At 41.7% G+C, this 15518-nt stretch overlaps 1 protein-coding gene across 2 annotated transcripts; it reads right to left on the minus strand.

The window, feature by feature from the left end:
• Nucleotides 1-910: 910 nt before the first annotated feature.
• AQP4 (aquaporin 4) lies at nucleotides 911-10800 on the minus strand. Of its 2 annotated transcripts, none has more exons than XM_065053382.1 (5): nucleotides 10615-10800; nucleotides 5996-6410; nucleotides 4911-5075; nucleotides 4474-4554; nucleotides 911-1825 (listed from the first exon to the last, which is right to left on the minus strand). In XM_065053382.1, the coding sequence occupies exons 1-5, from the start codon at nucleotides 10686-10688 to the stop codon at nucleotides 1547-1549; spliced, it is 1014 nt and encodes a 337-aa protein (XP_064909454.1). In that variant the 5' UTR covers nucleotides 10689-10800; the 3' UTR covers nucleotides 911-1546. The 2 variants fall into 2 exon arrangements, with proteins under 2 accessions (XP_064909454.1, XP_064909455.1); XM_065053383.1 differs by lacking the exon at nucleotides 10615-10800 and adding an exon at nucleotides 10454-10608.
• Nucleotides 10801-15518: the final 4718 nt, after the last annotated feature.

Raw genomic sequence — 15518 nt, forward strand, 5'->3', positions numbered from 1 at the left:
TTACAGCCCACACTCAGTACTAATACTTTTTTCCCTGTTATTGCTAAATAGGCAGGAGTAGCTTTTCAATTTCAAAATAAAAACTATACAATTACCATAATAATACCATGCTCCTGACTGCTCTGCAGCTGCATATTGCAAAACCCAAAGCCACTGATCAGAAACAAAAGCAGTAAATCAGTAAGAGTTTTACAGAAATGTTCTGCTGTGGTGTTTATGTCTAAGTACTTCTGTAAGGGAAAGACTGATTACTGAACATATTTCATGTCCATTTCTCCCTAAAAAAACCTGCAAGTGCTTGCATCTTTTCCTAACAACAGATAAAGAAACCTTTGCCAGAGGCGTAATTAAGACTATATAAACATTGGAACAAGCATTGATCCTGTTCAAATAGTTAGGCATCAGTTGCAACAAAAAGCCAGAAGCAGTCAAATTTTTATCATCTGTTATAAAAAAATACTTCCCAATCCACGTTTCAATACAGTTAAAAGGTAAAATCCCTCTACATTACTAATAAATTAAAAAACCCATATCACCAACCATCTTTTAAGAAAGTAGGTAAGTAAATTAAACCTTTAGTTTACATAAATTAGCACAGAAATGTGTATTTGAACAAGTGCACTGAAAACAGATATGCCTTCTTTTCTTCTGATATCTCTTATTTGAGTTATTAAGTAACAGGAAAGCCTTTATATTCTTTGCATGACCTTGAGAGTCTGCTAACACTAAATGGTCAATAGTCAAACCCCAGGAGAATGTTTCACCAGATAGAGAATGACAAGAGGAAGCATGAAGTACAGTCAAACAGTTTGCAGCCTTATTGCAGTAGGCTTCCACATTCAATTTCAGCATATTTACTCCCAGGAAGGAATGAAGTTAATATATTTATACTGGAAATCACATGAGTGAAATCTGATGGGTTGATAGAATTATTATTTTTTAAACCTATTAAAGTATCATTTTTTCAGAGGTAGTTTGCAAGGCAACAGTGATGTACATGAGTGGAAACAATGCTCCTTTGCTTGACTGTGGATAAAACTCTAAAATACTATTGGTGTTATTCCTGAACCTTGCAGAGAATGCTTAATGGATAAGATGTTCTAATTGGAGCTGACAACAGCCAATTAAGTGTCAGAAGAACAATCTGATAAGTAGGTCTTCATGTCTATAGGCATTTCCTGATATGTCTTAACTGTCAATCTGAATGTTAAACATCTCTTTCTTCATTTCATTATTGACTGATTTATTAAAGTGCTTTCATCTCTTTTTTTGACTTTGGGATTGTTCCAGAGAGAAAGAGAAGAAAATAGTAGGAACAACTCTTAATTTGGAATAATAGATGGGGAATCCTAATTATAGCAAAGTCCTAATATGCCAACTGAGCAGGTGTATGGCTTGGTGATACCACTGCCATGCAGCTGCTCATACCATACCTGTTAAGAAACGGTAGAAGCTCAGTTTAGAGGAGATCTGTTTCCTTAATAGGTGGAAGGATATCTGTGGACAGGTTAGCAGGCTGCTCTCTGCTTTCAGTGCTTCTTGCTAGTCATACAGAAGACAACACCTCACTGGATGGATCTCTTCCCTTCTTGTCCTCACCCCTGTCGATATCAATCACGTGAACTATGCCAGGCTTCAGGATCAGGTCATCGGTCTCTACGTGGCTCCTGTTATCATCCACCTCGACGTACTTCCCTTTGGATGGCTGGGTGGCCTTACTGAAGACATCTTTAAACCGGCGTTTGAGTTCAACATCTGGGCAATAGACATACTCATAAAGAGCACCAGCAAGGACTGCTCCTATGATTGGTCCCACCCAATACACCTGTAAAAAAAGGTTGAAAAAATATAGGCACTGAGCTCTAAAGCACATAAAGAAGCCAGAGTCTCAGGGAAAAACATGTTGCTACAAACTTCACCCAGAAAACTATCTGAAAATACCCTGGCCCAATTGTTCAAGCCAATTCTGCTTTCCAGAAATGCATGGTCACATTGTTTTCATGAACTGGGATGAAATCTACTGTCATACCAGGTTATGATGCAGAGACATGTAACTACACTAGGTTTCACATGCAGTGACCTGGAACTCAGCAATTAAGTGACTGCTTTAAAATCACATATGAAGTTGGTCAGAAGGCAGTATCTTAGGCATTTAATGGCAACAGTCCTTTGCCACTTTTTAATTTATTTTATTTCTGCCTATTCCCAGTCTCTCTCTCACACACATATTTAAGCCCCTTCAGAAGTTCTCCCTAGTCACCGTGAATCTAGTCATCTAAAGCACCTCACATTTGTGGGTGCAGCTGTCCCCTAAAAACTCCTCTCATCAAAGTGTTTGGTGAGTTGCCAGGTAGTGGATCCCGCTGAGCAGAGGGACCTATGCTGACATGTCAGAGTGGTACGGTTACTACCTCCCTTATGCCCGAAAATTATTACAGCCTATTTGTCTTTTTAACAACCTTCTCAAGAAGGCCAGCTGAATGGCAGAAAAAGCCAGAGACACCTCCCATGGATAGACACACAGACATCCTTTCTGGCTGCCCTAGCCCTACCTTCTGTTAACAGAAAGAAGCTGGTGTGGTGGTTTGTTTTTTTTTGTCTCCCCCTTCTTTATGGGAGATTTAACTAATTTTTTTACACTTAGTCCCATAACAAAAAAGCACAGGTTCTTCATCATCCTTAGTTAGATCATAACCATAACATTTCTTGGAAAAAAAAAAAAAAAAGGCCACAGATCTAGGTAGAGTCACATAAGCTTTGTCAAATAGAGTTCTGTAGTCCCATACAACATATAGCTGCCCTGGCATAACTTTGTTTTTAAACTAGCAGGAATAAGGTAACTGAGAAGCAGGCCCACATCTTTGAAAAGAAACAGTTTTGTCAAGTTTTAGTGATCCATCTCTTTACAAGAGGACTCCTCTCATTTTTCGTAACTTCTTGTCAGCTGTAGACAACATATATGGACTATTTGTAAGATGACACACAAAATAAACACCAAGACAGAAGACTGGTTTTCTTTCTACGTTCTCACCCAAGGTGACAATGAACTTTTTAGGAAACAAAACCTTTCCTAGTGTACACACAAACAGTTCTATTCAGTATCTCAGACTCACATTTTGAAAATAAACCAAATTTGGCTTTTGATCCAGCAGAATCCAACAAGCTACTTGAGTATTTAATTTTAATAAGCAAATACAACCAACAGATACAACTTTGGAGAGTACATATCTATTTCAGCACAACAAGCAGCAATTCTGTAACATTAGTAGGTGCAGAAGCCCATGGACTTCTGTCAACGGCATGCCAATGTCACTGCATTGAAGGAGAAGAAATGACCATATTTCCAAGTGACCAGGGCAGTAGCTAAGCTTTCCCTAGAAGTTGCTCCATGGCACATTTGTTTATTATTTACAGCTTTAGTTATAAATTACAGGCTCTATCAAAGTATGGATAATTAATCTCGTGAAAAACTACTGCATTTTTTCAGAGGAACAAGTCATTCACTAATAACTGGGTAAATCTGCCTCAATAGGATAACTCTTGGGAACAAAGTTACACATGGTATTGTGCTTGCAGAATTGGAGCCTTAGGGCCTGAAGACAATGCTATTTCTGTTATTAGCTGCAGTGGGAGCTATGTGGGCTTCATACTTTAAAAAACAAGAAAATCCTTACATGCACTGTAACATGCATTTCTTACAGTTAGCATTGGAAACTGTCCCTACAAGTGCTTTCCCTGTCTTTATTTAGGTAAGGCTAAGCTGCAATCCATCTCTCCCTTACAAAATGTGAATTGAGTTTTAATAAGTTTAACAGTGGGATGCTATAGAAAATGACTGCATCATTCACAATCTGTTTATCAAATTGTTTCCTGCGCAAATACTCCTAGTTAAGCTGATATTTTCAAACCGAAGCAGGTAACATTTGGTGTGGTCTGCAAAGACTAGACTGTGACCCCTTCATCTCTCACTGTGGGCATTTGCCAGGCAGGTTCTCCTCCAGGAACCACGTTACAGAGGGTCCCCGCTCTCATTTTGTACATCTGCCCCGGTTTGCAGCAGAACCTGGTGAAACGTGAAGCCAACAGAATTATTCCCATAACTTCTCACCAGCGTGACCAGGAGGTTTGCAATCTGCCTCAGAGGATTTTTCTTACTAGCAGTTCAATTCTTTCAGTCTCGCTGGATTGCTCTTTTTGTTTTAAAATTTTTGTACGATTTCCTTTCTACCCCAGCTACTACCTCCACAAAACAGACCCTAAATAGAGAGAAGCTATTCCAAAGTTCTGCATACTGCACCTCAGTCCTAGGCGAGGAGCAGAATTATACCAAAGCTTGTGGCAGGTCAGCGCCTGTCTTCCTCAGTGATGGTGTCTATGGGATGTACTGGCAAAAATAATTAAAAGCAAGTGATATATGAAAAATCCTGATAGCTGTTTGCCACTATGGTGAATGAAGCATGAAAGCAGAGTTACCCATTGGTTTTCCCATCTCCCCATGATGACAGCAGGTCCAAATGATCGAGCTGGGTTCATACTGGCACCAGTGTAATTGATCTAAAGCAAAAACAAAATGTTATCTGTTGTTAAAATTTTGACAAAGGTTATTAAATTTCTGCTAGCCCCTGTACTATGGGGATACCCTGGTTTTGCAGAGCTTCTAAGCTTGATAGCAAGTATTATCACTCTCCTGAGTCTTATCACAAAATTAACTAAGTCATCACATAAACAGGCAGAAAAACTTTGATGCAACACCCTACCAAGCGGGTCCCTCCTCCTACTCCAGGGGGTTTTTGCACGGATCCATAAAGAATATAGCAGTTATATAGCTATAGAGCAGTTTCTATTTACCTCTGAAGTAGGCATAAAGGGACAAGGAGTCTATTTTTTTTAAAGAGAAGCCATTAACTTACAGCAAATAAATGTCCAATTGCAACAGAAAATCCAATTGCTAAAGCTACTGAACCAGTGACATCACTTCGTTTTGAATCACAGCTGGCAAAAATAGTAAAAACCAGCTGGAATGTAATTATCAGCTCCACCAGGAGTCCATGGCCAGCGGAAAGATCCCCATGTACCTGGAACAAGGGAAAGAAACACCAGAGATGAAGCAAAGGTGATTTTGTAAATCAGAAAGCCACCACATACATTAATTGTATTTCAATGAAAGAAGTTTCTAAATAGTACACAATGAAAGAAAGCAATGAACTTTTAGGATACACATTCTGCCCCCTACAAACGCTTTTCTCCGCTTCTCGTTTTATTAATTTTTATTTTTATTTTAAGGGCCATGGAAAATTACTGTTGGACTGAGAACAGAAGGCTTAACAGTAACACCCAACAAGAACTTCAAAGTTAGACCCCAGAAGTATAGTTTATTTTTACACAGGGATTTGCAAATGCTGCACTTCCCCTTCACCATTTTTTTTCTTGGGAGCACTGTAATTTACTATTCAATTATAAATTCATTAATTAGCCCTGACTTAATTAATTTAAATTTCAATTAAAAATTAAGCAGTGTGCAGCTCAAGTGCATTTTTAATAAGTCCTGCAACAGGGCTAACTGATGGCATTCCTTATTAGTCTAGAACAAAGCTGAAATCTAAGGCACAATCTATTTCAAAAGTATGTCATTTTAAACTGATGTTTTTTCAATCCTCATCATAATGGCATAGAATTAATTTCCCCTTTCCCAGCCCACATGAAAATGGCATTTCTCGCATATATTATTTAAATTCTATATGCAAATGAACATTACCTGCTGTCATCAGATTTGGGAAAGTTCTAGGAAAGAGAACTCCTATAAAAAGAACTGCTATAGATATTATGCTTCATAAACCTATCCTAAGGTGAGCTTTAAGCCCCATCTAGATTTTATAAATAAATCAGCAAGCTCCTAAAAATCTCTACTTGAGCTCTCTGTATTCTCTGTGACAATGATTATATTTTCTTAGGCTCTAAGCTAGTCTCATTCAAGAGCTGGAGAAGGAGAGATTACCGCAGTGACTCCCAGGCCTCCCACCACACTTGGTGGTGTGACGAGGTAGAGGATGCCTGCGCCCACGATGGCTCCCAGACACTGAGCAAGAATGTAGAAGACGGACTTGGCAAGGCTGATCTTTCTGGTGCAGACCATTGCCACGGTCACAGCAGGGTTAATGTGGCCTCCGCTGATGTGTCCAAAGCACTGCACCATGGTTGCAATGCTGAGTCCGAAGCAGAGGGAGATAAGGACCATGTCTACAGGCAGGGGCTTCTCTGCTCCACCCCAGTTGATTGTGGAGCCAAGGCTGAGGAGAACAAAAATGAGCATGGCCAAGAATTCTGCTGAAACAGCTTTCCAGAAGGGCTGAGTCCAGACTCCTTTGAACGCCACCATGATGCTCTTGCACTTACACAGACGTCCACACTTACTGAAAAGGAAAACAAAGCTCCATCAGAAGTCACCAAATAAGCCTTATGCTCTCCTGTTAGGGCGTTGCTACCCAACAGACTTTGGAGAGAAAGTGGCAATGCTGAGTATCCTTGGACTGGGACAACCACGGACGTGTGCACTGTCAGAGCAGGCTGCCCTTAAAACATGACCAGCGCTTGAGTGCCTGCAGGAAACAAGGTGATCAGTCACCCCCTGCGCTAAGTCTGTCTGTATGGCCTGAGTTCACAAAAAGCAACCTTGTTATCTTTTGACACAAATGACTATGGAAATGAGTGTATTTCTCTGCACTAGCTGACTTCTGCCTGACTTAGAGTCTGTACAGCCCTACTACTTCCAGTGGCCTGTTGACAGTCATGCTCATTAAACCAGTGGGTATCCTCTTTTTCTAAGCAAATCTGTACTTTTGACAAAGCAGGTACCATAATTCAATAAAAAGCAGTAGCTTAGTCAAACCCTAATGGTTTTGATAAGTGTAGTATTGAGAGATTGCCCTGGGTGCTGTAACAGAAAGTCTGTTTGAACACTCACACAGACCAGTATTTCAATTTATGTTTATGCACAGAGCAGTTTCTTCACTGCGGATGCAGGGTAAAAATTTAATTCAGCCAGGAGAATAGATGCAATCCTAAATTCTGACCTTTAAATCAATCATGCAATCAATAAAGTTCTTTCTTTTGGGCTAAGGGTGCTGAGTAAGCTGTGGAATAGAGCAGTATTTTCTGTATGTGTGGTGTGTAGAACTCTGTGCGACAAAGAAAGAAGTGTCTTGATTTTCCTCTCTGTCTGGAGATGCTATTTGTTAGTCTACACTGCCTTCCTGATGAGTTACAATTTTGCTAGATGTTCAGATACCTATGAAAGTGGGTCACCAAAGAAAAGTTATTTGTGGTATTAATAAATTAGGAGAACAAGCCAAAAGGGAAGCATTTTAATGAGTTTCTAAGGAATGCTAACAAGATTCTTCTCTAAAAACAAAAGCAAAAAACCTCCAACCCCTCCAAAAAGTAGAAAACAAAAGAAAGAATATGAAGCTGCTACATTTGGGAACAGAATTTCAAGTGGAAGATGGATGAATTTATGCTCAGTTATCTAAGGTAACTGAGCTACAATGCATATTTAATACCACTTACATCAGAAAGAAGCATAAAAGGCATGTCTGCCCTTTTCAAGTTATTGCAAGCGGAATGGCCCATGAATTTCTTAACAGTTGCAGTGAATTAGGGAAAGGCAATTTAATCCTGTGACTGGAGCAAATAATTTGTTCCCCTGTCTCATTTCTTATGCTAATTTACTGTGTATTTTGGATAGGTCATCTGAACTCTCAGTTCTCTGCACTCTCAGATGAGAATAAGAATTACTTTATTTCTGGCAAATGGCTGCTGTAAAGTTCTCATGAAGTGATCTGAGAGACTTCAGCTGGACTTCTTCTAGAGAACTGAAGCCAGAACCTCAAAAGCGAATTAAGTCATCCCCAAAATCTTCTGATTTTGGGTCAAACTCCAGACAAACATAAAGATGTTTTTGTAAGATCTCATATTAACTGCCAGTTAACGACCAACTATCTAGACTAGACTTTTTGTTCAAAATTACTCCAAAATCATTGCCTCTGCCAATGCTGAAGCTCACAGGTATTTGATTGTCCTTACACTTGAACCCTGTGCCCAGATTCTCACCAAAACCTAAAGGCTTACCTCTAACACCCTTGATACTTCCTCACTAATAGTTATTTTAGTGCCCTGGGTAGGACACAGGTGCTTTAGCCGTAATAAGAAAAGCTCATTTTCCCAGGGCGTGTCCCAGATGAACATTTAATATAGGGATGAAGCATATCCTGAAGGCCACGAAAAATAAACCTAGATGCAGACACAGGCAGCTAAGCAAAATGCAAGCCCTGGTGTTATATTCCAGACTTCTGCAAAATTTACAACCATCAAGGGAATCTAGGTTTTTGAAGCATGGGAAAGAGGGGTATGATGACTCCTGACTTATTTTTTCGAGTGTGCATGACTATCTCTTTCTATATCCAAAGAATAATGAGATCTACAAATTAACTACATTCCTTCATTCCATAGAAGTGGACAGAAAAAGGGTGTTTGCATTGGATATCAAAACTGTGCAGTTAGCCTGCTCCTAGTTTTGGAATATCGTGGAAGAACATATTAAGAGTGATTGTGTGTGTGTGCACACATATGCAAGAGAGACACAGGGAGGATATGAAAGATCACACCTTCTACTGAACTGCTGATGGGCCTGTCTAGAAAGAGGTTACCACTTCTGAAGGGCAGATCTCATACTGCTTCTCCAGCTGAGACTACGGGCCATCAATTCTGTCAATTTTATTTACAGCCCTGAAAACCCTGAATTGCTGCATGCAAGCCTGAAGCATCATAAATCAAACACAGAAGCTTGCTCATCAACATAAAGAAAGTTTCTGTTCTTCTAAAACAGCATACTACACGGAAAAAAAAATCAAAATGGTAGAACTACACTGTCAGCCACACTTTGATAGTTAGTGATCTAGACATCTATTTTTAATGCACACATGTTTTTCTGAAGCAGTCTGTTTCTATAATTTCAACACCCAGCAAAATGCCCAACTACCACGGCCAAATTTTTCTTTCAAACTGCAAACCTTTCTTCCCCACAGCAAAAAAAAAAAAAAGCCTCTACAAATGTTAATAAAAGCCTAACACGGTGTTCAAGCCCTGAGTCCAGGTTTTTACTTTTTACTTTACAAACACCATCGGAAACTTAGAAATGAACACCATCGCCAATGTTCACTATTTTTTCAGCATGCAGTTAATTCAAAGTCCTGAGATGAGAATGACGGCTGTGCCAAGTCTGAAACCAAAATGTGACTTTCCAGCAGCTAAGGTTTGTCATCAAAGTTTCAAAACAAATTTTTGGAGTATTTGCAGTTCATCATTGCCTTAGGTAAACACAAAATACAACCTACAACAGAAAGACACTCTCATGTTATGGTCACACATTAATTTCATGTGGCCACACTTTAAATTTTCTGGTCTGGACTACAAGATTACACAGTAGACTGTGCCTGATAAAATGTAAGGTGGCTTTTAACAGGTCACATTGCCATCAGAGCTGCAGGCATGATTATAACTTCAAAGCCGTAATGATATAGATAATAACAAAAGCTTCAGTGCAAAAGTCAAACAGTATTTTTAAAATTCTTCTTTTTCTAGCTAATCTCATTTGAAGGATAAACCAGCCTGGACATGGACTTGTAGCCCGACACTCCACACAACACCGCTGTCACACAGAAGCTTCGTGCATGCGGCAGCTATTTACAGTGGCATCTTTGCAGCAAACTCACTCCCCAACCTGTGCTTGCACAGGGGGCTGGAGCTCAAATGGACCCACTTGCCAGCTTGGGGCAAGAAGGGTACAGGCTACTGTTACAAAACAAATGCACGATCACAGGGCTTTGCTTATAACCATTTTGCCTCATCTTCCAATACGATGTTGAATGAGCTAATGAGATGGATCTCTAAAGGAGGTGGGAAGGGGAGGCTTGGGAGCCCAGTACTGCAGCTTTTTGGCTGTGTGGAGCTGGGATTTCTGCACAGATGCCTCTCACAAGTGACAAATAAAACAAAGTTTTAGGGTGTGGAAAAGGAGAGAGGTCTGAGACCTCTTAGCCCTCTTGGCACCTGCAATGTTAAAACCCAAGGACAACTGAAAGGCTTCGTTAGTGCCCATGGGCAGGGGGACCGGTGAGGCTGCCAGATGCCCTGGGAGCCACCCCTGGGTGCAAAACACCGGGGAAATCAACTCGCAGCACCCCTGAGCCTCCCGCCGGCGCTGCAAGGGCGTCCCGGCTGCGCACCTGCGGGGATCCCCCCGAGCGCGGAGCAGGGTCGCCCCTCCCGCAGCCGCGCACCCCTCTCCCCTCCTCTCGAAGTTTTCCCAAAAAGTTATCTTCGGTTTGGGTGGGCCGCCCCCTTCCTCTTCCCTTCCCTCCCTCCGTCCGCGCCCCGCGGAGCGCCACCGCGCACTCACCCGCGGCGCGGAGCGGCCGCTCCGTCGCTCATGCCTCCCCGGCGGGCGCGGAGCCGCGGCAGCGCGGGTGAGCGGCGCTCGGCGGGGTGGGCTCGGGGCGGGGGGCCGGGGGGTGGCACCGCTCCCAAACCATGCGGCTGGCCAGCGCCGCGCTCCCCTACCTGCTGCTGCCTGCGGGCCAAGGGTGCTGCAGAAAGCGCCGCCGGAGCACCGGCTGCCGGGCATTTGCGATCATGTGAATATGCAGATGAATTCAGGGGGGTTTGCGACTACTTGTTAAAAAAGAAGCCAGGGCCGAAGCGAGCCCACTGTGCTTCTGCAGCGGGGAGTGCACAGCATTGGGGAGGACTCAAAGGTTTTCTGCTCTGCCACACGCTGCACTGAAGCAAAAAAAAAAGTCTAAGCAACTTTGCAGTCCATCTAAAACGCCTATTAGTACCTTACTAGGATTCTCCTTGTTACAAGAGAGGCAAAGCTTTTTTTATTGGAAGTTGCTACATTCAACAAAGTTAACCTAGTGTGGAATGCCAATGAAGGCCACTGAAAATAGCTGCTGAGTTTAGACTAAGATGCTGTTGAGGAAATTCAGGTAGTTGCCACCTTCAGAAGAGCGCAATGACTCCACAGCATGAAAAAGCTCCAATGAAAAAACAGCCACTCACATAATAATGATAAAAAAGTTGCCTAAGTTTCCAGGCACAATTCTTTTGTTAGAGAATGCATAAAAACTGTTGCTTGAAGAAGACAGGGGTGAAACTGGAACTAAGTATCTAGAAAATCCTTTTTTTCCAGTGGCTTACACCTTTGCATGCAGTAAAAAAATATGTGCATAAGCAATATAGGAAATATTTTAAGGGATGTGTTCAAGTGTAGAACACAGTTAAAATATCATGCACAAAGAAACTACATCTACTGTAATGCATCCATGCAGCAATAGGGAAAGAATAATTTGGCATAATGATCAGCCAGCCTGTACAGGACACACTGTAACAGATAATTTTTCTAAATATTAGAAAACAGTGCAAGATCTGACTAACTACTTTGGGTATCGAAACCATAGACAGAAACTCTTCTCTTAACTTCTGCTGAGAGATTGTAAGTAATATTTTACACCAGTGAAAAGCAAATATAACACCATCAATTCAGGATGCCCTGGGCAAGCTGGTGCACACAGCGATAAAGTCATACCTGTGTGTTAAATACTTACTGACCATGGTTTATGGTAAATGCAGGTGATCATAAAGAAAAGATGTAGGTGTTTCTCTCATGTTTGCCCACTCTTCTCCTCAAGTCATGCCATAAAGTATACCGAGAGACATAAACAATTTATGGCAAAAGAAAAACAATGGGTTGGATGTTTGCCTTCCTTGTTTTCAAGCTTCGCTTCACTTTCTTATGTCTTGAGCTTAGTTAAGTGAGGATACAGTCATTATTATACAACTCTGCTCTTTCAATTGATGCATTTGTTTTTTTCAGTCTATGCCCTCCACAACCCACTGCAGTAATTCCAGAAACTTCAAGTCCCAACACTGTCTTATTGACACATAAGCCCATCATGTACTTCATATACTCACAGACCAACTTTTTCTGTCAATGCTGTAGGAGGAATTCCTCACAGTGAAAGGATTTCAATTAGTATATTCTTCTGCATAAGTTTTTTTTACCCTTTTCCCCCATGCTAAGAATTGCTGTATGAAAAGCTCCTTTTTAGTGCTCTGTTTCAAGCACCTGTGGCTTCCCTTGATGTGGCTTGAACGTGCCACACCTTTTTCCCACCTGCATTTGGTGAAGTCATTATCTGATTATTTCAGCCCTTTACTCCACAGCTACTTCTATCATACAAATCCTTTCTGCTGTTGTTCTAGGAGCTACAAAAGTCATTTGTAGAAACCTCAAATTTCTTTCCAGTTTTGGAGCTGGCTGTTTCAAGTCAGGGCTGAGTTTGCTTTCATAGCTTTGCCTTGACAATGTATTTGTTCTTTGGCACCTTGAAGACTCTGCTCCTGCAGCCCATTTGTTTGTTCACAAACACCCTTAGCAAAACTAATAATTGCTTTTCCTTTTTTTTTTTTTTTTCAGATAGCATATATCTGCTCTTTTTGATCTGCAGAGCAGATCACTGCCAAATGGAGAAGCCAGAACATTAATAGCTTCTGTCACTGCTACCATTCTTATTGCGATAGATCTTCTGGAGGATTAGACAAAGGCTGTAGCCACATAAACAGAGAAAGGCAATGCTTCAGGCACAAACCTTGAGCAAACTGCTCTGTGCCAGCTCTAATCAAACAATGTTCTGTTGAAAGCACAGAAGGCAAGGAAGACACCCACTGAAAAACAGGTGAAAGCTGCCCCAGTTTGTCCAGGCATAAATCTGACAACATTGGGAGAAGTCGAGCCCACATAGAGTCTATGCTCAACAGTGCTGAGGAAATAACTTACAAAAGAATACATATGAAAAATTTTAAAATTATGTTAAAGCTCAATCCATGTCTGAGAGGGGGAAAATGTGCAGTGGAATCTTGCTGTGCCTCTGCTTCTCCTTCACTGAACACTAAATCTGAGTTTCTACAGTCATTTTTAGGGCATCATGAATTAAAGATCTCTGTAGGAATGTGAGCCATGATGAGAAGATGCTGCAACATGTAGGACATCCCTGTTCTGGACAAGGACTTCCCAGACAGTTGAAGCATGCTAGATCTGCGATTTCAGTTTGGTCTGTTATAGAGGAGAGGGCACACTGCCAAAATAAGGAAGGAATGTGCAAACAACTAATTCAAGCTAAAATAATATGAGGGAGAGAGGCAGAAAAACTCCCAGCACTAGATTCTGTCACCTCACTGAGTAGCAGTGTGGGAAGAGTCCCTTGGCTGCATCATGGAGATCCATCCTGGGCAGCTCTGTCATATCGTGGGGTTTGTCAGACAAGACTGTAGTGGAAAGACCAAAATCCAGAATAATCACATAATTTAGAAGCACTGTGTATTTTCTCAGTGCCTTAGTCCTTTCCCACTCATACCCAGCAGATCTGAATGGTTCTCTCTTATGCTGCTGTTGTTAAGCTCCTCAGCTTGCTCAGCTCCTCTCTCAGCACCACTTCAGGCTTTCAGATTGAAAAAAAAAACAACAAAGCAATGAGACCTACATGCATGTGCTCTCTCCCTTCCCCTGTCTTTCTCTGGCTGTTCCTGCCCTTTCAAACAAATCTTGAATCCACCAGCCTGTTTCAAGTGCAGCTGATGGTGAATCAGAAAGCCCAAAGCTCTTCAGGCTCCTGCCAGCCCCATGAGTGTGAGCGGCTGCAGGTAAGCACAGTGAAAGTGATGCTTGCTGCTGCTGGCAGGAGAAGCTCCACGAGGATTTTCAGAAGAGCCTGAGTGATGGAGTCACTTAGCTGCTGTTTTCAAAGCTGTGCGGACTCCTAGGAGACTAAATTCCTTTCACCTTCTTTGGGACCTGTCAACGAGAGCATTTGAGATCAGGCTGTAAGACTTTCAGAAACCATTGATGCTTGCAGAAACTCTCAGACTTTCTTTTCTGACTGACTGAAAGTTTCATTCTGTTGCCACTCATAAATCCCCCTCCCCTCACCAATTTATGGTTTATAAGTTTGGTTTAAGCTTTGTCTACTAAAAGGATCTTACATAAAATACCGCTTACTGAAATGTGATCTTTGCACATTTCTGAAGTTTTAATTTTCCTGCGGTGTAATCTTGTTACACAGGTCATTCATTTTGTCACGGCTTGGTATCAGTCTGGTCCAGGTTAGGCTGCAGGGCTATGTTCTCCTGACATTTAGGGCAAGAATTCCCTGGGAAATCAGTCAAGAGATTTGACATTGCTGCTGGCCAAGCTCCAGCGGGTTTAGTTTTACTCTCCTTCTCTATTGTGGAATCTGTCTGTCCACAAGCTGCACATTGAGTTCCATGCTAGAGAGGGAGAACTGAAAGGAACAAAATGGCCATTCATTTGGGGGATTCATTTAGGCTTTTCAGAAAGGTTTTACAAGAAGCTGTGTACTTAGATGACTGCTGAGCTTCCTTAGCCCTGCTCTATTACCTCTCTCATGAGACAACTTGGATTGACTGCTTTTTCTTTGCTCTCTCCCTCCTCCTCAAAAGGCAGCAATTATGGTTGGAAAAGCAGAATCAAGATCTGGGTAGTACAGGAACCACGTGGATTCTTTTCATCTTTTAGAAATAGTGTAATTTCAACATGCCATGGACATACCCTTCCTGCCACAAACTGCTGCAGCTCCTGTTGCAAAAAGCTGCATCAGTGGCAGAGATGGCCAGGATTTGATGAACTGGAGGCGGGGAGCAGGAGAGCAGTGCTGGGCACTCATGGTGGGTACAGGAGAGTCAGGGGAAGAATCCCAGGTCAACTGCAAATAGGGGAGAGAAGCATCTCGCTTGTGGAGGGGGGCAATGACATGCAGCAGCACAGGGCAGGGTGCAGGAGGCATGTGCCGTGTAGTCTTAGCCAGTGGGGTCAAAGACATTTGTCTGACTTTGTTAGGTGAGACACTGAAATTTGGTTGAGCACTCACAGGTTTTATCATCCACAGAAAATGCAGTACTCCACTTCATATATACCACTGTTGTACACTCTTTAACACCCAGCCATGCTTTCCTTACTGAACTAACTCGCTGTCCCTTATGGTGCTGCTGCTGTTTTTAAGCTCCTCGGCTCCAAATGCTCAGCCTCTTCCCTTGTCACCACTTCCTACAGAAACAAAGCTCAGTCAAAGAATGATGGAGTTTTAGACTAGATGGCAACGCAACATTTTCTAGTTAACTTTATATATTGTAGACCATTACACTCTACCTCATGACACATTACATGAGTTCAATAACTTATATTTTGTTAAATATATTTTACAAAAAGCATTCTTGCTTGATTTGAAAACTCATGGGATAGAAAATCCACCCATCCCCTTGGCAGCTAATTCCCAAGGCTAATCATTTTTATCACCAAAAATGCTCTTTGTTTCTAAACTGAATTTGTATGAATTTATCTGCCATATAGTAGTTATTATGCTGTTCTCTCCAAGACTAAAAAGCCTCTT

This window comes from Columba livia, chromosome 2 (assembly GCF_036013475.1).
Source record: "Columba livia isolate bColLiv1 breed racing homer chromosome 2, bColLiv1.pat.W.v2, whole genome shotgun sequence".
Taxonomy (NCBI): domain Eukaryota; kingdom Metazoa; phylum Chordata; class Aves; order Columbiformes; family Columbidae; genus Columba; species Columba livia.